Source organism: Chiloscyllium punctatum, chromosome 6 (genome assembly GCF_047496795.1).
Source record: "Chiloscyllium punctatum isolate Juve2018m chromosome 6, sChiPun1.3, whole genome shotgun sequence".
Classification (NCBI taxonomy): Eukaryota; Metazoa; Chordata; class Chondrichthyes; order Orectolobiformes; family Hemiscylliidae; genus Chiloscyllium; species Chiloscyllium punctatum.
Window position 1 is genome coordinate 47,441,067 of NC_092744.1, and position 23,905 is coordinate 47,464,971.

The following is a 23,905-nucleotide window of genomic DNA, read 5'->3' on the forward strand; positions in this document are numbered from 1 at the left end:
CTGCAGTACCTCTTCTAAATTTTGTAGAATATGTAAAAAAATTTGGCCAACATCTCTAATTTCTACCCCATGCTCCCTTGGAAATTGAGAATGCATCCTATCCAGACTGTGTGCTATTTCTTGTTTACATAGTGCCAGGTTTTAAGTAACTCTGCTTGATTTGTTTTCACCTCATCCAGTATTGTTACTGTCTCCTATTTTGTTGCTACCTTTGTCAGTCATCTCTTTTGCCTCCAAAGGAAGGTCTCCATTCTATCCCTAATAAGCCTTTGTGACTAGCATTTATAATGCTAATTATTAAATTATTCCTGTTCCCTATAGTTTCCCCTCTTTCTTCCTTCCTTAATGTTCTTTGTATTTTATGTTCAGCTTCTATCCAGTATTATGAAGCATAGGTTTAGTATAAACCTTTTTCTGTTCAGTTCTTTATTTCTGGAGAGCTCTCCCTGTGGGTGGCCTTCTCATCACCCCGTCCTGCTGCATTTGCTTTTGAAATCCCTATTCTGTACCTGAACCCTCCCTCCTAATGTTACTTTAGTATGCTGTCTTCCAATTTGGCAACCGACCTGGGCCAGATCATTTTTCAACTCACTGTAATTATTCCTCCTCCAATGTTAAAATCTAACATTTCATTGTTTCTTTTCATAGAATCATAGAATCCCTACAGTGTGGAAACAGGACCTTCGACCCAGCAAGTCCACACTGACCCTCTGAAGAGTAACCCACCCAGACCCATTCACCCACCCTATATTTAGCCCTGACTAAGGCACCTAACCTAACATATCCCTGAACACTATTGGCAATTTAGTTTGGCCAATTCACCTAACCTGCACATCTTTGGATTGTGCAGGTTAGGTGAATTTGGAGGAAACTGAAGCACTCGGAGGAAACCCATGCAGACACTGGGAGAATGTGCAAACTCCATACAGGCAGTTGCCTGAGGTGGGAATCGAACCTGGGTCTCTGGCGCTGTGAGGCAGCAATGGTTTTCCATAATGGTTGTAAAACCTTTTTAACTTCCCCAAATGCTGTACCACTGACACCAGCTTCTGTTGACCCATTTCATCTTTTTTTCTTTAAAAAGGAGAGCAGGAGTAGGCAAAACAATCATTTGAGCCCTTGAAATATGGTAAGGTTACAATTGCATCAACTTCATGTTCCATTCCTATCTCCACATCCCTTGATTCCCTTTAGTGCTCAAGATTCTTATCAATCAAAGCCTTGAATGTACACAAGTACTGAGCATTCACTTGTCCCCTTGATCTTGAAACTGACGTTAAGGACCTAATCATTTTCTTTCTTTTGTCATTAGTTCCCATTACATAGCTGTCCCTTCCTGACTCTGGTATCTGCATCCACCAGTGATGTCCTTTTATTCTGGTACTCGGGAGGAAGCACCATGCAATACTCATTCTGAAGGAGAGTCATATTAGACTCAAAACATTTGCTCTGTTTCTCTCTCTATAGTTCTCAGTTCTGCTGAATTTTTCAGTGCTATGTTTTTATTTCCGATCTCCAGCATGCTCACAACTTTGCTTCTTTTTCACTAGCAGTACACTCCTCACTGTTTGCAAAAATATATACATACCTCTTCCTCACACTGTTGAATCCTCTTTAATAACTGCATATGGCACTTTGCTGTAGTGCCGAGTATTGCCCTTTACCCCACTGTGATATACTTTACATTGTAATACTGTTGAGGTTTCGCTATGCATTACTGAAAGCTCTGCAGTTGAGTGCCACTCTCTCTGGAATGATTTCTCCATTGCTTATTCCTACTCTGGCAGAGTGCTAAACCAGCTGCATCTTCACTGTATTTATGCCTCAAAATTCTGGGTAATCCAAGATGGAGGACAGGAAAATTTTCTGGCAATAACAGGCTGCTCCTTATTTTAGGTGTTGGTGATTTCCTTGAATTCCAGGAGCAGCAATTACTGTTTTATATGCTGTTGCGTTGTTTTGGAACTTTGGAGAAACAAAAAAGTCAAAACAACAGCACTTTTAAAAGGGAGAGGAACAGTCAAAGGCAGCAAGCACATTGTCAGTCAGTGCAAGAGAGAGTGAGAGAAAAACCTACACCGCTAACTTGACACAGAGTGAACCTGCGCAGTTACTGCCTTTGCTGTTTGAACTCTGGTGTTGCTGGACATCAGATTGCATCTGGGAAAATTAACAGTGTAATTCACAACTAATCTTGGAGGAACCTGTTTGGGAGAGGTCACAGTACAGAAACGGATAAGTGAAGTTTTAAGTGTGGCCTTGGAGCCTTGCTGTAAGTCTGCATTAGTGAGTAGAGTGGGTTCTTTCTGGATTATATGATTTATTGCGATATGTCTCTTGATTAAACTTAAAATATAAGCCATTAGTATTAAGTTAGCCTGGAGCAGTGTTTTGTAGAGGAACAAGACCATGCAATTTTCTGGGTCTGTACGTTGAAAGAAGCAAAAATGGCTTTCAGCAGATTGATGTGCTGCTCTTGTCGGATGTGGGAGTTTAGAGAGAGTTTACGTGTTACTGAGGATTATATCTGTAATAAATGCAGTTGGTTGCAAATTCTATCAGATCAAATGGATCGGTTGGAGAAACGGGCAATGAGGAATTTCCAAGAGCAAGGGAGTGTGATGGATGGCAGTTATAGGAAGGGAGAAAAGTTGCAGATACAGTCACGTAGATGGGTTGACTCCAGGAAAAGTAAGAGAGATAGGCATGTAGTGCAGAAATCTTCTGTGGCTGTCCCCATTTCAACAAGGATGCTGTTTTGGAAAATGTAGGGGGTGATGGATTCTCAGGGGAATGTAGCACGAACGTCCACGTTTCTGGTATTGAGATTGGCTCTAATGCAATGAGGGGTATGTCGTGTTCCAAGAGATCAATTGTGCAAGGGAACTCTCCAGTCCAATGTACAAACAGACGTTTCTGTGGCCAACAGCGAAAAATCAGAATGGTGCCGGGATCAAGGATATAAGAATGTTCTCAAAGGGGAGAGGGACCAGCAGGAGGTCATTGTACTCTTTGGAACCAATGACATAGGAAGGGAAAAGGATGAGATTCTGAAGGGAGAATGTAGCTGGTTAGGCAGGAGTTTAAAAAGGAGGTCCTCGAAAGTAGTAATGTGTGCATTACTCTTGATGTTGCAAGCTAGTGAGGGTGGGAATAGGAGGATAGAGCAGATGAGCATATGGCTGAGGAGTTGGTGTATGGGTGATTGATTCACATTCTTGGATCATTGGAGTCTCTTCTGGGGTAGATGTGACCTGTACAAGAGGGTCAGATTGAACCTGAATTGGAAGAGGGCTAATATAGTGGCAGGGAGATTTGCTAGTGCTGCTCAAGAGGACTTAAACCAGTAAGGTGGTGGGAAGGGGGACCCAGGGAGATAGTGAGGAAAGAGATCAATCTGAGACAGATACAGTTGAGAAAAGAAGTGAGTCAAACAGTCAGGGCAGGCAGGGACAAAGCAGAGAACAAGGTAGGGCGGATAAACTGCATTTATTTCAATGCAGGCGGCCAAACAGGGAAGGCAGACGAACTCAGGGCATGGTTAGGAAAATAGGATTGGGATATCATCGCAATTACAGAAACGTTGCTCAGGGATGGGCAGGACTGGCAGCTTAATGTTCCAGGATACAAATGCTACAGGAGGACAGAAAGGGAGGCAAGAAAGGAAGGGGGAGTGGCGTTTTTGATGAGAGACAACATTACAACTGTACTGAGGGAGGATATTTCCAGAAATACATCCAGGGAAGTTATTTGGGTTGAACTGAGAAATAAGGAAGGGATGATCACCTTGTTGGGATTGTATTATAGACCCCTGATAGTCAGCGGGAAATTGAGAAACAAATTTGTAAGGAGATCTCAGTTATCTGTAAGAATAATAGGGTGGTTATGGAAGGGGATTTTAACTTTCTAAACGTAGACTGGGGCTACCATAGTGTTAAGGGTTTAGATGAAAAGGAATTTGTCAACCGTGTACAAGAAAATTTCTGATCCAGTATGTGGATGTACCTACCAAAGAAGGTGCAAAACTTGACCTACTCTTGGGAAATAAGACAGGGCAGGTGACTGAGGTGTCAGTGGGGGAGCACTTTGGGGCCAGCGACCATAATTCTATTAGTTTCAAAATAATGATGGAAAAGGATAGACCAGATCTAACAGTTGAAGTTCTAAATTGGAGAAACGCCAATTTTGACCGTATTAGGCAAGAACGTTCAAAAGCTGATTGGGGGCAAATGTTCACAGGTAAAGGGACAGCTGAAAAATGGGAAGCCTTCAGAACTGAGATAATAAGAATCCAGCGACAGTATATTTCTTTTAGGGTGAAAGGAAAGGCTGGTAGGTATAGGAAATGCTGGATGACTAAAGAAATTGAGGGTTTGGTTAAGAAAAAGAAGGAAGCATATATCAGGTATAAGATAGGTATTAAGTGAATGCTTAGAATATATAGAGTGGGGATCCAAGATGACAGCCACCCAGCAAGTCTGAGTCTACAGTGCTCCTCCCAAGACTTGGGCAAAGTGGGTCACCCACCCCCACCACACTCACCAAATCATTTAAAATAACTTTTACTTAATGTAATTAGTTGTTTAGTATTGAATTTAAACAATTTAATCTCCAGTAAAAATGACTAAAGGGAAGGGAACCCGCAGCTCTCGGTAAGCAGGAACTCCTCCCCCACCCTCTCCAGCTGCAGCAGAGGCGTCTGCAGCAGTCCTGGGGGACTTGCCTACGGTGGCGAGCCTCGTGGAAATCATCTCCAAACTGGATGCAAAGATCGACGCTTTTATTGAAGAGTCCCGAAGCCGATGGGACTCTCTCTCGGCCGCGCTGCAAAAACATGACCGAGACATTAAGGAAATAGAGCGCTGAGTTGGAGGGGCGGAGCTAAAGGCCGCGACCTCCAAAACCACAGCACAATCGGCCGTGGATCGGGTCCGGACTCTCGAACAGTGAGTCCAGACCTTAGAGAACCACATTGACGACCTCGACAATCGAGGTCGTCGAAAAAATATTCGTTTGCTGGGCCTTCCCGAACGGGAAGAGGAAGGCCAGCTTACAGCATTCCTGGAGCAGTGGCTTCCACAGCTTTTAAATTTGGAGGCTGGATCAGGCCAGGTAAGGGTAGAATGGGCCTACCGGGTTGCAATACGCGAGCCCGGCTCAAACCAGCGTTCCCGCCCGGTCCTTTTCCGGCTGCAGAGCTGTAAGGAGAGGTAGATACTCTTAGAAGCCTCCAGAAATCTTGGAAAAGGTCCCCAAGCCATGATCTATAAAGGATCCAAGATCATGTTATTCCAGGACTTTTCCCCAGCTCTGGTCCGAAAGAGGAAGGTTGTTCGATGAGGCGAAGAAGTGTTTAAGGGACTTAATTATTCAGTACTCCTTGCGCTACCCAGCGACGCTACGCTTTAACCATGAAGGAACTGTGTATAACTTCGGATCGCCGGAAAAGGCCAAGAAAATTTTGGACTCTCAGATAAATTGTAAGAAAAAATTGATATTGGTTTGCTTTCCCCCCACTCCGGTTTACATCCCCCTCCTCCCTTTTTTTTAATATATGTTCATCTCTTTTTTACCTTACTGTTTAATATTATCTTGGGGGGTGGGGAGAGGGATTTACTTATTTCTTCTCTACTTAACGATTTTCTGTCCTCCCCCCCCCCCCGTCCTTTTTTTTTAATTATTCTATAACCGGGGGGGGGGAGAGGGTTACCTTATTCTATTTTACCTGTGTCTCTAGGAGTGGGGTTGTTTTCCCTTGTTATTTTGTATTATTATATTTAATTATTACTTTGTTGAGGTTGTAATTTTATAGTTATGTGTTTATACATGGTACTAACATTACCAAATATATCTTGGTGTTGGTGTGCGTGGGGGGGGGGGGGGGGGGAGCGGTGTGTGTGTAGGGTGCTCACTGTTAACTCTACCTCTTTAGTATATTTGAATATTCCTCATTCTATTGAGGAGCACGTGGGTCAAGAGTGGGGCACTGGTTGGGAGAGGATACGATGGATCTTTGGAAAGGAAGTGATACCCCCTGGGAACGAGGGGGAAAATATCCATTTAAATACGTTTTTTTAAATTTAGAAATAGTTTTTTATTATACTGTTGTGAGTGCATTAGAGAGCCTTTTTTAAAATTTTATATGTTCTATGCTCAGGATGTTCTGGATAGGGTTTCCCCTCCCGAGGGGGTCTCAGATTTTTCCGGACGATTATGGTTGATCAGTCGGTTAAGTGGTGCACCTGGAATGTCAAGGCGAGTAATTCACCTGTCAAAAGGAAGAAACTATTATCAAACCTCAAGAAAGAAAGGGTTGATATAGCTCTCCTACAGGAGATACACTTATTGGATAAAGAACACTTGAAATTACGACAGGGTGGATTTGATCAGGCCTTTTTTTTTCTTCTTTTAGCTCAAAAAAGCAGAGGAGTTATTATTCTTATTCAGAAGAATTTCCCTTTCAAAATCAAAAGACGAATCTGGACGATATATTCTGGTTAAAGCCCTTATAAATGGAGAGAATATGGGATTTTAAATTTGTATTTCCCCCCAGCACATCCTTTTAAATTTATAACGGAAGCCTTCTCAAAGTTGATGGTTCTCTGTGCTCGTCGTACAATTATAGGGGGAGACTTTAATTGTATTATGGATCCGGAAATAGATAGGATTCCCAAGAGTACTGCAGGAGTATCTCCCAGATCTGGACAATTGGTGGATTTGAACAAAGAATTAGGATTAGTAGATGTATGGAGATGTCTTCATCCACAGTGGAGAGATTTTTCTTTTTACTCCAATCCACGTAAATGCCAGACCAGAATCGATTTGTTTTTTTGCCCTCTCGATTTTTTTTTTAAAATTCCATATCATCCCGTAAAATAGGCAGTATGGCATTTTCCGATCACGCTGCTGTATATATGGAAATCAAGGCGAGGAAAAATGGGACATCGTCCCAGCATTGGCGTATGGACCCCTTCCTGATGAAAGGTAGTAAATTTGTAAGGTACTTCTCTCAAGAATTTAAAACTTTTTTAGAAATTAATTTAGGTATGGCTAGCAACCCATCAATGATGTGGGAGACCATCAAAGCTTACGCGCGAGGTTTAATCATCTCATACTCAGCGACCCAGAAAAAAATTAAAGGGAGAATGACAGCATCTGCTTGAAGCTCGCTTAAAAGCAGCTGAAACAGCATACGCTGACAGACCTTCTATTATCAAATTGCAAAGGATTACGGCCCTTAGGACAACTCTAAACACCACGCTTACCCAAACGGCTAAGAGGGAAATATTATTTGCAAAACAAAGGTTATATGAATTTGGCGATAAACCAGGTAGATATTTAGCATTTCTTGCAAAGAAAAAGAAGGCCCTTCAAACTATCACGTCTGTCATGGAAAGTATGGGTATTTTGACTCCTGATCATAAAAGGATTAACGCAATCTTTAGAAAATTTTATTCTGATTTATATAAATCGCAGGATTGTGAAGACAGGACTAGGAGGATGTAGTCATTTTTTTAAAAATTGACCTTTCCGGACCTAGCTCCAGAACAGGTATTGGTCTTGAATGTTCCCCTAACAATCCAAGAAATACTTGACGCAATCAGGCAACTTCAGAGTGGTAAGGAACCTGGCCCAGATGGCTTTCAGTCTGAATTCTATAAAGAATTCACAGGAATATTGGCTGGTCCACTTATGGACATGTATAACTACTCATACAGTCAGGGCTGTCTCCCGCCTTCGCTGAAAGAGGCAAATATCTCTCTTATCCTTAAAAAAGGAAAGGACCCAGAAGATTGCGCGTCATCCTTGCTAAATGTAGATTTTAAAATCCTCTCTAAAACGTTAGCATTGAGGCTAGAAAGGGTATATCATAAAGGAGGATCAGACGGGGTTTATTAAGGGCCATAGATCATCCAATAATGTTAGAAGGGTTTTGAATATGATTCCGGCCTGCCATCAGGGAAAGATAGCAGGAGTAGTAGTCTCATTAGACGTGGAAAAAGCATTCGATAGGGTTGAATGGTCATATTTGTTTTACACATTGGAAAGGTGTTTACCAAATGGTTTCAAAACTGTATAGTGATCCCAAAGCAGTTGTGATTACCAATGGATTAGCTCGGATAGCTTCAGTGTGGATAGGGGCTGTCGTCAGGGATGCCATTGCTATTTATGCTAATAATTGAGCCACTAGCAGAAGCTATACGGGCTGACCCTAATATAACAGCCCCGAGGATTGGTACAGGTAAACATAAAATTACCCTTTATGCAGATGATTAGATTACTTACAGTGTGGAAACAGGCCCTTTGGCCCAACAAGTCCACACCGACCCGCCGAAGTGCAACCCACCCAGACCCATTCCCCTACATTTACCCCTTCACCTAACACTACGGGCAATTTAACTTGGGCAATTCACCTAACCTGCACATCTTTGTACTGTGGGAGGAAACCAGAGCGCCCGGAGGAAACCCACGCAGACATGGGGAGAACGTGCAAACTCCAAACTTGAGGCGGGAATTGAACCTGGGTCTCTGGTGCTGTGAGGCAGCAGTGCTAACCACTGTGCCACCACGCCGCCCACAGTTGCAACTGAGTTTTGTTGCAACTCTTGTGTTTTCTAGAGATAGGGATACGCTCTTAATACTTCAGCCAAAAACATGCATGTAAAGTACAGTCCACTAAGTGGGGTATCCTAGCAAGGCCACCCACATTGCAGCAGTTATATACAGAAGAAGACTACTTTATTAGATAGTCTTTATAAATCAGATAGAGAATGTAGAGTACAATGGGGGTATCTTCCGTCAGTACTATTAATCATTTACTACATGATGAAGTATCGGGAGATATGGACAATCTGCTTAAAACATGGGATCAGGATTTGGGACTAGAAATCTCTATAGAAACGTGGAATGACATTTGGGAAAACGCCAGAAGAATCACCATCTGCAACAGAACTCAGGCTATTCAGCTGAGGATTCTTCATAGGGCCCATATAGCACTGGATCGATTGGCAAAATTTGAGGCAGGAGTATCTCCACTGTGTGTCCCAAATGTAAAATAGAGATGGGCACTCTTGTACATTGCCTATGGACCTGTCGTAAGATCCGTAGATATTGGACTAAAGTAGCAAGTGCTCTGACAGAAATCTTAGGAACGGAAATTAGAGTGGACCCTGTATCTCTCCTTTTGGGCTTTTCGAACTTACCCTCCCTGAATATGCACGGGAAGAGACTAGTTTCTATTCTCTCTTTCTGTGCAAGGAAAAATATTTTGGTAAACTGGGTGGCTGAGGGCCCCCCTGGACTTTCAAATTGGCACAGATTAATTATGGAATGTATTCCCCTTGACTTCCTTACAAATATGGTGCACCAAAAGACTGAATTATTCCATAAAATATGGCAGCCCTTCTTGAATTATATAAATACAGATATTTCAGCCATCCTAACAAGGGCTTTTATTTAATTGAGATGGCAAACCTGGCTTGTACGGGGCCCCTTGGGAGAGGAATCCCGCAGGAATACGGGTTTTGTTACATTTGATGTTAATACATTCTGAGAATGTATCTCACTACCCAATTTCTGTGTTATCTGTTGGTTTTTTTTCTTTTATTTGAATAATGTAAGAGACTTAATTATACACTCTGGTTAGTTGGAGGTTAGATTAGTAGTTAGTTGAGTTTTGTATTTTTCTCGGTATTTTTCTTTTGTTAAATTTTGGTTATTATTTATTTAAGATTTAATTATATATCAATGTTTATACTTGGGATTTTTTTTATTTTTGTAAACTTGTAAAAATGTTAAATTTTTAATAAAAATATCTTTTTAAAAAAATATATATTGAGTGAATCCTTAGAATATAAAGGCAGGAGGAGTTTGCTTAAGAGATAAATCAGGAGGGCAAAAAGGGGACATGAGATAGCTTTGGCAAATAGAGTTAAGGAGATTCCAAAGGAATTTTACAAATTAAGGACAAAGGGGTAACTAGGGAGAGAATAGGCCCCCCTCAAAGTTCAGCAAAGTCGGTCTTTGTGTGGAGCCACAGGAGATGGGGGAGATACTAAACGAGTATTTTGCATCAGTGTTTACTGTGGAAAAGGACATGGAAGATTTAGAATGTGGGAAATAGATGGTGACATCTTGAAAAATGTCCGTATTACAGAGGAGGAAGTGCTGGATATCTTGAAACACACAAAAGTGGATAAATCTTCAGGACTTGATCAGGTGTACCCAAGAACTCTGTAGGAAGCTAGGGAAGTGATTGCTGGGCCCCTTGCTGACATATTTGTATCATCGATAGTCACAGGTGAGTTGCCAGAAGACTGGAGGTTGGCTAACGTGGTGCCATTATTTAAGAAGGGTGGTAAGGACAAGCCAGGGAACTATAGACCTGTGAGTCTTTCGGTAGTGGGCAAGTTGTTGAAGAGAATCCTGAGGGATAGGATGTACATGTATTTCGAAAGCAAGGACTGATTGGGGATCGTCAGCATGGCTTCATGTGTGGGAAATCATGTCTCACAAACTTGATTGAGTTTTTAGAAGAAGTAACAAAGAGGATTGATGGCAGAACAGTGGACGTGATCTATATGTGTTCAGTAATGTGTTCAGCAAGGTTCACCATGGGAGACAAGTTAGCAAGGTTAGATCTCACGGAATACAGGGAGAGCTAGCCATCTGGATACAGAACTGGCTCAAAGGTAGAAGACCAAAGGGTGGTGGTGGAGGTCACTTTTCAGAATGGAAGCTTGTGACCAGTGGAGTGCCACAAGAATCGGTGCTGGGTCCATTACGTTCCGTTATTTATATAAATGATTTGGATATGAGCATAAGAGGTATTGTTAGTAAGTTTGCAAATGACACCAAAATTGGATGTATAGAGGACAGTGAAGAAGGTGACTTCAGATTACAACGGGATCTTGATTAGATGGGTCAGTGGACTGAGGAGCGGCAGATGGAGTTTAATTTAGATATATGCGAGGTGCTGCATTTTGGAAAAGCAAATCTTAGCAGGACGTATACACTTAATAGTAAGGTCCTAGGGAGTGTTGCTGAGCAAAGAGACCTTGGCGTGCAGGTTCATAGCTCCTTGAAAGTAGAGTCGCAGGTAGATAGGATAGTGAAGAAGGCGTTTGGTATGCTTTCCTTTATTGGTTGAGTGTTGAGTACAGGAGTTGGGAGGTCATGTTGCGGCTGTACAGGACATTGATTAGACCACTGTTGGAATATTGCGGGCAATCTGGTCTCCTTCCTAGGAAAGATGTTGTGAAACTTAAAAGGGTTCAGAAACGATTTACAAGGATGTTGCTGGGGTTGGAGGATTTGAGCTATAGGGAGAGATTGACTAGGCTGGTGCTGTTTTCCTTGAACCTTCTGAGGCTGAGGGGTGACCTTTATAGACGTTTATAAAATTGAGGGGCATGAATAGGATTAATAGACAAAGTCTTATCCCTGGGATGGGGGCATCCAGAATTAGAGGGCATAGGTTTAGTGTGAGAAGGGAAAGATATAAAAGATACCGAAGGGCCAAATCTTTCAAGCAGAGGATGGTACATATATGGAATGAGCTGCCAGAGGAAGTGGTGGAAGCTAGTGCACTTGCAACATTTTAAATGCATTTGGATGGGTATATGAATATGAAGGGTTCAGAGGGATATGGGCTGGGGTGCTGGCAGGTGGGACTAGATTTGAGTTGGGATATCTGGTCGGCATGGACGAGTTGGACTGAAGTGTCTGATTCCATGCTGTGCATCTCTGACTCTGGTCTACCACAGTGGTCTTGCGCGTGAAAATCATTTACTAAAATTATTCTGCAATTAAACATATGAAGAACGGGACCCTGAAAAACTTGGTACAAATTTTAGCCTGCTTCATTTTCCTTTTGTAATTTCCTTTGAGTAATTTTATACTGATCTCTATTGCTATTTCAACCCTTTCTTTTTCCTGAAGCTTCATATGAAATTGTAGCCCAAAATTAGTCATGTTGCAATAATTGCATTTTAGTTAATCAAAATACACATCATGTATATGCCGTGGGGAATGAGGAAACCACTAAATGGTTACATTCTGACAGTTGAGTCTGGTTAGTCCTTTCCCCTTGGTCAAGAAGAGTTGATGTCATAGCCAACAAAAATCTTCATTTAGGTACTGCTTTTTTTCATTTCCAAGGCTGTTTTAATGTGATAATACATGCAAAGATAAATATTGACAGTCATAGGATGAGATATTTGGATAGCTGACTTTGTAAGATTTTGGAGTGCACTTGAATTGTCAAACCGACATGTTACAATCATGGACTGAAGTCTGAGGCAGCCTTTCTAGTCGTAATTAGTTACATGACCCATTGCAGGTACAAATTTATTTTCACAAGTTTTTTAAAATTTAGTAAGTTGATCATAAAGATAAATGAAAAAAAGACAATTGAAACACTTTATTGGTGTTTTCAGTGCTCTTAACCTTTTCATGGTGGGCTACTCGTTCAAAACAATGGTTTGACTGGACCACCAGTTTCTTGTTCTGTTCTGCTGACTCAACATCTGTCTTTTATCATCTTCCTTGTGCATCAAACCACTAAAGCCCAGGCCTTTTTAACTTTTGCTTACCATTACCCTGGTGCATGTTCAGAGAAACCTTGAACTCTTATTAGTATATGAACAGTTTATGATCAATCTGGGATTGGCTCGGTACTCTATGGCTAATTCTTGATTTGTTCCTTTAAAAGAAATGATCATCTTTAGTGACATCACTTCCTATGTCCCTTCATTAATTCTTATACATGGCAATTATATTTTAAGATTGTCTGTTTTATATGTCTATTTTAGCTTAATTCCAGAAAAAAAGCACCAGTGTTCAATTAATCCATCTACTTAGGGTGTTTAGTGTCATCTCCCAGTGATGCATCTAAAATTCTGGAAAGAAATGAGTGTCCTTCAATTACAAGAACTATTTGTGACTCCACAATAATTGTTAATAATTTAGAAAATTGAAGTAACCTCATCAATTAATAACAGGCTCATTAAGTACTTTTAAGTTACCATTTTAAAATAAAGCTGTGCTTCACATTTGTCACAAAATAGAAATTGCTGGGGAAATGCAGCAGTTTTGGCAGCATCTGTGGAGAGAAAAATATATAACATTGAGTCCAGTGTCCTTTCTTCAGAACTTGCTTTTAATCAAGTCAAATTGATTAATTATTGAAAAAGAACTAAATCCTACAAGTTAACTTGGCTTTAAGAATAAATGGAATGATTTAGTAATGGAATTCCAGACTTAGGGTCCAGGTACTCTAGGCATGACCACAATGTTGGGGAGTAGGAAACGGGCAATGTGCAAGAGGCCAGAATTGGTGATGCAGTTCTTTGAAGGTTATAGAACTGGAAGCAGATATAGGGAGGTGTGAGGCAAAAAGGTTTTGATGACTGACACCTGGTGGTAGTTCAGCAAATACATAGGTGATAAATGAGCAAGGCTCTGTGCGGATTTGGCAGCAGAGGTTTTTGGATGTACTCACATTTGTAAATGGTGGAGAATGACATTACCAAAATTACATATCAGTTTTAGAAAAACTGATTGATTGTCAAACTGGTTCACATGAAAATGGTCGTTTTCCAAGGTTTTTGATTCAGTCTCAATTGAAGGGAAAAGACTTTGTCTATTTACCCTATCCATGCCCCTCATAATTTTGTAAACTTCTATAAGGTCACCCCTCAGCCTCCGACGCTCCAGGGAAAACAGCCCCAAGCCTGTTCAGCCTCTTCCTATAGTTCAAATCCTCCAACCCTGGCAACATCTTTCTAAGTAGTTTCTGAACCCTTTCAAGTTTCACAACATCTTTCTGATAGGAAGGAGAACAGAATTTTAGGCAATATTCCAACAGTGGCCTAACCAATGTTCTGTACAGCCACAACATGACCTCCCAACTCCTGTACTCAATACTCTGACCAATAAAGGAAAGCATACCAAATGCTTTCTTCACTATCCTATCTATCTGCGACTCCACTTTCAAGGAGTTACGAACCTGCACTCCAAGGTGTCTTTGTTCAGCAACACTCCCTAGGACCTTCCCATTAGGTGTATGCGTCCTGCTTAGATTTGCTTTCCCAAAATGCAGCACCTCGCATTTATCTGAATTAAACTCCATCTGCCACTTCTCAGCCCATTGGCCCGTCTGGTCAAGATCCCATTGTAATCTGAGGTAGCCCTCTTCACTGTCCACTGCACCTCCAATTTTGGTGTCATCTGCAAACTTACTAACTGTACCTCTTATGCTCGCATTTATGTAAATGACAAAAGTGGAGGACCCAACACCAATCCTTATGGCACTCCACTGGTCAAAGAGAAAGGTATAAAAGAGACCTAAGTGGCAACGTTTTCACAGAGGGTATGGAATGAGCTGCCAGAGGATGTGGTGGAGACTGGTACAATTGCAACATTTAAGACGCATTTGGATGGGTGTATGAATAGGAAGGGTTTGGAGGGATATGGGCCAAGTGTTGGCCGGTGGGACTAGATTGGGTTGGGATATCTGGTTGGCATGGACGAGTTGGACTGAAGGGTCTGTTTCCATGCTGTACATCGCTATGACTATGACTAAATGTTGGAACAAAACTTTTGGCAGCTGACAGGAAAGCAAGAGAGTTATCAAAAGCATGGATGAGAGTTTTGGCAATAGGAGATTGGAGATGTTAGCCATGTTAAATAGATGTAAGCAGGTCGTCTTTCTCATTGAGTCGGTCACATCAGATGCTGAGGTTATAAACAAGTCCTTTTCAGTCTGAAACATTGGCTGTGGGACAGAGAATTCGGTAGAAACAGTTTGTAGTGGAGATGAAGCAATGGCAAAGAAGGTTGGATACAGGACAGTAGCCTGGAAAGTTAAAGATATGATGGTGGGATTTTGAGGGAGCTGGTGATGATAGTGGATTTCAAAGGGAAGAGAGGGAATTGTTTAATATATCAGTTAATTTGGGTGTCATGAAGAAATGTTAGGTAGTGCTTGGACATTTAGTGGCAATAGGGTGGAGAGTGTGGAAGTTGGACCTCATGGACAGGCTGAGCTCAAAGAGCATGAGAAGATATCTGAGTGGAACTAGGGAAAGATAGATAAACTTTTTGCGCTAGGTCTGTTGACATTCTACTCAATACTACTAGGGTGTCTGTGGGAATAGTCCAGAAATACACACCAACAGATTATCCTCTATTCCACCAAAACACATCTGTTGAAGATAAACCTGTAGTTTTATGGAAAACCTACTGCTGCTTTTGTAATACTGATGAAAGCATTAATGCCCATTTTTGTATTTACAGTGCTTTATGGGACATTGAAACTGGCCATCAAACTACCATGTTCACAGGACACACTGGGGATGTCATGAGTCTCACGCTTAGTCCTGACATGCGCATTTTTGTTTCTGGTGCTTGTGATGCTTCTGCCAAACTCTGGGATATTAGAGATGGAATGTGCAGACAGTCATTCACTGGACATGTGTCTGATATCAATGCAGTTTGTGTAAGTATACTTTATTGGTCATTTCAATAACATAGAAGAATTTCTGGGTCTAGACTATGACAACTTTGTCTGAAGGATAATTGTTAAAAATATAAGTAATTTTTATACTATTTCATTGGTGAAGTCCGTATGATTTGAGTTGATTTTGCATTAATTTTAAATCAAAAATACATTGTGCATGTTATAAACTACAAGATTAGGGATTTTGAGTCACAAGGATAAATTGGAGAAGCTGTGGCTGTTCTCATAAAAGAAGAAAAAGTTAAGAGGAAATTTGATGGGCATGTTCAAAATCATTATCTGTGAATGCTTGTTGGGGCAATTATTCCCAGTGGAAAAGCTGAGTACTACTGGACACTAATTTAAAATGAATCATGGAAGAGTTGATGGTGACAAAGGGAAATACTTCTGTTTGAAATGTGATTAGCATCTAGAAAGCACTGCTAGAGAGAGAGGTGGAGGTAGTTCCAATTGTGACTTTCTAAAGAAAGTCAAATGAGTATGTGGAAAAATGTGGGGAAAATCACTGGCCCACAGGAAAAAGTCCAGAGATTGGGATTAACTGAATTGCTCCTGCAGAGAGCTGACGTGAACACAACAAACTGATGGCCTCCCTCTGTGGTGTAAACGTTTTATAATTTATGATTGTATGTGAATTCATAATACAAGTAATTACTTTATAATTGGTAACATTGTAATGTAATTTTCTATCTCCACCTCTACAATTCTATTTAACTTAGTTACAATTTGACAAGATATTGTATTGTATTGCTACAGTTCTTCCCTAATGGAAATGCATTTGCCACTGGATCTGATGATGCCACTTGTAGACTGTTTGACCTCCGAGCAGACCAGGAGCTGATGATGTATTCCCATGATAATATTATCTGTGGGATCACATCGGTTGCGTTTTCCAAAAGTGGTCGCCTTCTGTTGGCAGGCTATGATGACTTTAATTGCAATGTTTGGGACTCTTTGAAAGGAGATCGTGCAGGTCAGTAAAACTATTCATGTTTTTTCTTTAGAATAATTTACCATGTCAGCTAAGGGACAATATGATTTAAAACGCGAACAAAATTTACCCAAAGGCCTTACAATCTTTTGATCTAGTTGCATATTTTAGCTTATTATCTGGAGCTATGGGGAGACTTGAATATTTTACTCCAATGGAACAGCTTCTTCCATCTTCTGTCTTCTATATATGGAAACCTGATGTGTTTTAAAATTTGGAATAAATGTTGGTAGCTGCTTCCTTAAGTGGACCATTACCATGCATTGGACCATGCATCCTTTCTACCCAGAATTTCACTGTTATTGTCTAATATCTGATCATGTCAAAAGTCCAAATGTTATGACAGTGATATGTTTTATGAACTTAGTAATTTCTGTATTTGTTTCATATAATATCTGGATGGAAAGAAATAAAGATGACTGAGTCATTTTAATGTCAGACTTGGCCACACTAATATGCCCCTGACGACAAGCCATCCATGTTCTACCCTTCATGAACTTGAAGTCATCCAAAACTCCATGTGTTCTTACTCCTAACAAATCCAATACATAAGTCACCTCTGTTCACTGGCTTCGGGTTAAATAACATCTTGATTTAAAAGTTTCCATCTTTGTTTTCAAATCCTTCCTTAGCCTTATTGTTCCCTATTTCTATTTCCAGCCCACCATGTTGTGATAGCTGCATTCTTCTAATTCTAATTTCTTGAACATCTCTTATTTTTAACTATTCTGCCATTGATATGGGCCAGGAGCAGGCAAGTGTAACTAGTTTAGTTTGGAATTATGTTGGCCTGGACTAGTTGGACCGAAGGGTCTGTTTCCATGCTGTATGACTCCATGGAGGCCTTGACTTCAGCTGTCTAAATCCTCAGCTCTGGCTTTCCTTCCTCAGCACCTCAATTTTGCTTTCCAACATTAATATGCTGCTTGAATCGTACCCCTAACAAAATTGTAGTTAACTGCCCTAATAGCTCTTATTTGATTTGGTGTCATAGTTTTAGTGCTCCTGGAATTTTTTGAGGATGTAACTAGTAGAATAGATAAGTGAGAACAAGTGGATGTATTGTATTTGGATGTTCAGAAGGATTTTGATAAGCACAAGCAGTTAGTGGACAACGTTACAACACTTGGAATAGAGGTAGTGTATTAGCATGGCTTGAGAATTGTTTGCAGGAAGGAAATAGGGAGCGAATGAATGAGTCTTTTTCTCTGATAACAGTAGTGACAAGTGGTGTCTGCAGAGGTCAGTTTGAGCCCCAGTTATTCTCAATACATATAAATGACCTGGATGAGGGAACCAAATGCAAGATTTACAAGTTTACTGATGGTACTAAACTGGATGGGATTTAGAGTTGTAATGAGGAGTCAACAAGGCTTCAAGGCGATTTAGACAAGTTGAACGATTGGGGGCAAACATAGCAGGTGCAGTACAATGAAGCTAACTGTAAAGTTTCACACTTTGTTGTCAAAAACAGACTGGAAATTATTATTTAAATGATGATATATTGGGAAGTGTGGCTTTACAAAAGGATCTAGGTGTCATTATACACCATGTGATAGAAACAAGTATGCAGGTGCAATAAACAATGAGGAAAGCAAATGATATATTAGCATCAGATACAAAAGGATTTGAGTTCAGAAATAGTGCTTTTTTACTGTAGTTGTACAGGGCCTTATGAGACCACACCTAGACTATTGTTGGTTTAACTCTAACTCAGGATGTGCTTACTTTTTTGAGTCCTTATTGGGAGTCTAGGATGAGGGGTCACAGTCTCAGGACATGGGGTTGCTTCTTTATGATTGAGATGAAAATTTTCTTCACTCAAAGAATTGTGAACCGGTGGAATTTTCCACCATAAGGCTTGAAGCTGAAGCCACTGAGAAAGAGAATTTCCAGATTTTAAATGTCCCTAGGGATTTGGGGGAGAAAGCAGGGATATAACATAAGATCTAATTAAATGGTGAAGCAGGCTCAAAGAGTCAGATAGGCTCCTGCTCGTTGTTTCTATGTTTCACAGAACTGGAAACTAAAATCAATTTTTCCTCCACTTTGGAATCTAAGTTCTCAAATTATGATCTATTATGAGCATACTTCACACAAAAGTAGGGAAATAGCCAGGTACGTTCCACCACGTTTGCAGTTATCTCTCATGTTTCCTTGGGTTCTTTCCTAAATTTTAGTTTTACAGCTTTGCCTAAACTAGAGATTGTGGGCATTCAGTGATGCACAAAGTTCTGAAGATTGTCTGCATGGACATTTAGTAAAGCTTTGACAAGGTTCTGTATGATAGACTGTTTAGTACAGTTTGATCACATGGAATTCAGGGAGAGCTTGTCAGTTGGATACAAAATTGGCTTGACGGTAGGAGACAGGGTGGAGTGTTGGTTTTTGGACTGGAGGCCTGTGACCAGCGGTGGCCCATAGGGATCTACCGGGTCTACTGTTGTCATTTATATAAATGATTTGGATGTGAATTTAGGAGGCATAGTTCATAAATTTGCGGATGACCCCAAAATTGATGGTATAGTTGATACTGAAGAATGTTATCTAATATTACAAGGGGAGCTTGATCAATTGGACTAAAGAGTAGCAAATGGAGTTTAATTTGGATAAATGTGAGATATTGCATTTTGGTAAAAACAAACCAGAGCAGAACTGAGACAGTTAATGATAGGGCCCTGAGTAGTGTTGTCGAACAGAGACCTAGGGGGTTCAGGTACATAATTCATTTGAAAGTTGTGTCACAGGTGGATACAAACATTTAGCACACTTACGTTCATTGCTTAGACCATTTGAGTACAAGAGTTGGGACATCATGTTGCACTTGTACAGGGTGTTAGCGAGGCCACTTTTGGAGTACTATATACCATCCTGGTTGCCCCGCTGTAGGAAGGATGTTATTAAACTGGCGAGAATTTGGCAAAGATTTACCAGGGTGTTGCTGGAACTAGAGGGTTTGAGTAGGGGATAGGCTGGGAATTTTTTTTTAAACTAGATTGTAGAAGTTGTAGAGTCAGTTTCCATTATTTATGTATGACACTAAGTGTGGTCATTTATGAGTGGTCATCATGAAAAATGACCATTATTATTCTAAGCATCCACTTGACTTGTTATCTGTTGGCGAGGAAGCTTTCCACCTTTGCCTGATCTACATGCACTTAACTTCAATCCTGCGCCATGTGGCTGTCTGCCATTTAATTGCTGTAAGAATTGCTATAAAACACAAGCCAACTGACACCACAAAGTATTCATGTTGTGCTTATATTGGAAGAGTCCAGACACAAAACTGTTGCTTGACTGATGTGTTGCATTTTCATATTTTTCATTACTGGATATGTTCTGTCTCACCTGCAGAATAGAATGTCTGGGGCTAGACAAGGTTGTTTCACAGTTGGATGACTCTAGTCTTGATATGCCATTGAGTCTCTTGATTATTCATTTTAAAATTAGTGGTACTGCTACTGCCAGTAATTTCACCATATTCATTTTGCATAGTTAGGTCAAAAATTTATTACCTTGATGGCTGAGCTGTTATAACCTTTGTTTAGATTCCCTACAGTTCAGCTCAACATGTCCACACCGACCCTCTGAAGAGTAACCTACCCAGACCCATTCCCCAACCCTATATTGACACCTGACTAATGCACCTAACATTATGGGCAATTTAGCATGGCCAATTCACCTGATCGGTACATCTTTGGATTGTGGGAGGATGCCCATGCAGACATAGGGAGGATGTGCAAACTCCACACAGACAGTCACCCAAGACGGGAATTGAACCCGGTTCCCTGGCACTGTGAGGCAGCAGTGCTAACCACTGAGCCACCGTACCACCCTTTGAGCAACTAGAAATGGGCAATTGCAGAACTCTCCAAAAATGAGTTATTAAAACTTATTCAATGGCTACTTAATAGCTTGGTTAAATATTCTAACACTTTCCAAAGTCAGTCATTATGGATTTGTTGATGTTATCCATATTTTGAAAATTAATTATTGTATATACCCAAGGTGGAGTCATAACAATTTATCGCATAGATGGATAACCTGAATAAATTAGATTTCAGAGTAGTTGTTAGCAGAGCCAAGTGCATATTATTATATTGGTAAAGGATGAAATATAATTAAAACATTTATAATAATGCTTTTAACACTAAAGCTTTAGTTGTTAATCTTGGAATTTAAAATTGCTTTGTTTCATTTGTCTTGTCTTCCTGTTTTCCTCTAGGTGTGCTTCCTGGACATGACAATCGTGTCAGTTGTTTAGGTATCACTGATGATGGAATGGCTGTAGCAACAGGATCATGGGACAGTTTCCTAAAGATCTGGAATTGAAGAAATGTCACCTGAATACCATTCATTGAGACTGGGCTGCCTAAGATGCAGTTAATGGCAATGAAATAACGTTCTTTTTATCTAGTATTTACAGGTGATTTTTTTTTCTATCATTGAATACAGCTGTATAACAAGGCTTCTGTAAAGTAGGCAAATCTACCAGGAACATATCCTGACAACTGAGAAATTTAAGAAGGGGCTAGCACTAAACTATGTTGGCTCGAAAAATATTTCAAACTAACCATCGTTTAGTTTTAATGGCTGAATTATTTGAAGGGTTTATTGGTTGCTCTAAATCTGCTAACTGTATTGTTTTGTACATATGGAATGTACACATTCTAGCAGCTAATCATGTAAAAATCACATTTTTAAAACTAGGTTTTTAGCCTGTTTTTTAGAACATCAGTTTGACTCTAGTGATGGATAAATTGATTGCTGTTGGCATTTTATTTCTTGTGAATTAACTTATTGTGAAAATAACTTTGGTTGTATGTATGCACATTTTTTGCTGCAGTTTTTAAATTATGAAAAACATTCCACCTGTACGCTTTACTTTGTAAATGCATTTGCACTGTTTAACTGTACACAGATGTTCAGCAGCAGGATCCATTGTTAAAATTACACAATTTACAAGACGTTCATGAACCATTTGTGATAACACTTATCTGATACATTGCACCCAGAACAGAACACCCCCTCCCAAAAAAATCACTAGTTTATGGCGACCGTTGCGGCAGCTCACTGGTCTCTGCAGGATCTTTCTCACTTTATCTGTGAAAGGTAGTATCTAGACATTGATAGGTCAAATAAAATCATAACTCTGCCTAATACTCTGAAATAGTACCATTACACACACAATCAAGAGACAAACTTTTTCTGCATTCCTTCCCTCCAACCAGCTACCACCCAAAAAAAACTTTGTTTTCAATAATGTGCAATTGAAGTGGTACTTTCCCTGATTCATATAGTGAATTTAATTGCTGATCTATTGGTGGGGGTGGTTTCAAAAATAATTATCTTCCTCCCTAAATGTCAATGTATGTAGACTTCTTAATGTAATAAATAGCTTTTCTCTCACATGGCTTGAATGACAATTTAGGAGGAAAATAGTTTCTTCAATTACCAAATCATTTTGAAACATGAGTAATTACAACTGAACATGAAGCCTGTAGTTTACATTGCAATTTATTGGCTTTGCTTCAAAATCAATTGCAACAAGTTCTGAGGGTCACTCAACCCAAAACATTAACTAATTTCTCTCCACAGATACTACCAGACCTGCTGAGTTTTTCCAACAATTTCTATTTCTGTCTGATTTACAACATCCACAGTTCTGTTTTTATCAGTTTTGAATTGTGGTTTTATAATGTCATGACATCATGACTAGCCCCTTCAAAATTGTTGACCAGTCTTGTGTAATCTGAAAGATATAAACTCCATAAATCTAGTAGCTTTCTTTACTAAAGATACCGGTGTTATTGGTGCATCAGTATAACAAAGTGCATTGTTTTGAAGTCAGTTTTAAAGCTTTGGGACCAACAAACACTAAACAGGTTTATGCAGAAGTAATCCGCTTCCTCCAATACAGCAGCTTTGAAAGAACTTTTCTTTTACGAATATCAATAATTTGTGCTGTTCCTTAAAATCAGGCCAGTATTATCTTTTGCAGGTGCATTGAAAATTTAAATTGCCTTTAGACAAGTTTATTGTAATAACTTTCAATTCAGTAAAGACCCTAATTATTTCCATCATGATAAATATTTTGTATAGATACAGTTATTTAATCCATATTACCTGGAAGAGCTGAGTTTGAAAGCATTATGTAATTAATTTGGACAACAAGATGAAGTGTTTAGTTTAAATTGTTTAAATGTTGTGAAGCATTTGATTAAAATCAATGTGTCATAGATTCAAGTATAGAACTTCAGCTTGAAGTGTATATTTTTGACCTGGAGGTTTTCAAATAGGCTTTTAACTTTTAAAATTACTATAAATTATTAGCCATACTTTGAAACAAATAATTACTTAACTCTGAGTATTATATATACACTGTAGCCCAAGTATAAAACCAACTTAATGGCTTAAGTAATCAGTGTCATGCCTTTTGGTTTTTGAAGTCTGTAGTCTAGCAAATTGTACAGCTAACTTGTCTAGGATGAACTATGGCTTTGCACGTGGGTTTGTATGCCCTGCAGCGAATGGTGCAAATGCAAGCTTGTTGAGTGAGCAGTTAAGTTTGAATCAGTTTAACATTAAATATTGAAAAACCTGGGTATTGCCAATTTAGATATCCACCTTGAAAGTGGAAACGTGCACTTATGATTTTGATTGCAATGCATAAACTTTAGTTTAAGTGCATTGCTTTGGGGGACATCTGGAGATTCAGGATAGAAATTATATCTTAGATCCAATTAGTTGTACTCTGAAGCAAACCAACAAAAACAATGCCCTGAGCCTTCCAGAGTGGATATCTACAGTGTAAAATAATGTCTGAAATATACATGCAGTTTTGTGTAACTTGCTATCAAATTCAGTAAAATTATTGGTCTGAAGTGCAAAACCAGTTGTTCAGCCTGTATAATACAGAACTTTAGGTGTTTAAACATTTTTCTCTGGTTACAGTATTAACACCAATTTTGTAATACTGGACTGCCTTTGGATTTTGTATCAAAATAAGAATATTAAGTTTTCTTGGCAGCCAATAAAACCAGCAACTTGTGCCATGTGTTTTATCCTGTTGTGCTACTGTATAAAATATGAAATTATCTTCACTTTGTATCTTTATCGTCTGATTCACATCAACTTCCTTTGTATTTGTACAGTGACTCAGTGAAACTAATGTTGCGATAAATTGATTGTAACTGATAAAAATGCTTTTAACCAAGTCTATTACCAGACTGTCTTTATGCTGACATTAAGATTCCCCTGCACATTATTTATAGATCCATCTAAAATACCATGTCTGTAAAGATATGGTCACTCAATGTTTAGCTATACCTACACTCAAGGACAGCAGCAATTCAAGAAGGCAACTTGCCATTGCCACTTTCTACCGGTAAAGA

General features: G+C 39.7%; 1 protein-coding gene across 2 annotated transcripts in view; it reads left to right on the forward strand.

Moving 5' to 3' along the window:
• The window catches only part of LOC140478934 (guanine nucleotide-binding protein subunit beta-4), a 112,522-nt gene extending 88,790 nt beyond the window's left edge, over positions 1-23,732 (forward strand). For both annotated transcript variants that reach the window (XM_072572576.1, XM_072572575.1), the window contains exons 8-10: positions 15,298-15,499; positions 16,277-16,493; positions 20,737-23,732. In XM_072572576.1, the coding sequence (XP_072428677.1) occupies positions 15,298-15,499; positions 16,277-16,493; positions 20,737-20,843 (526 nt within the window). In that variant the 3' untranslated portion in view covers positions 20,844-23,732. The remainder of the gene's footprint in view (positions 1-15,297; positions 15,500-16,276; positions 16,494-20,736) is intronic.
• Positions 23,733-23,905: the final 173 nt, after the last annotated feature.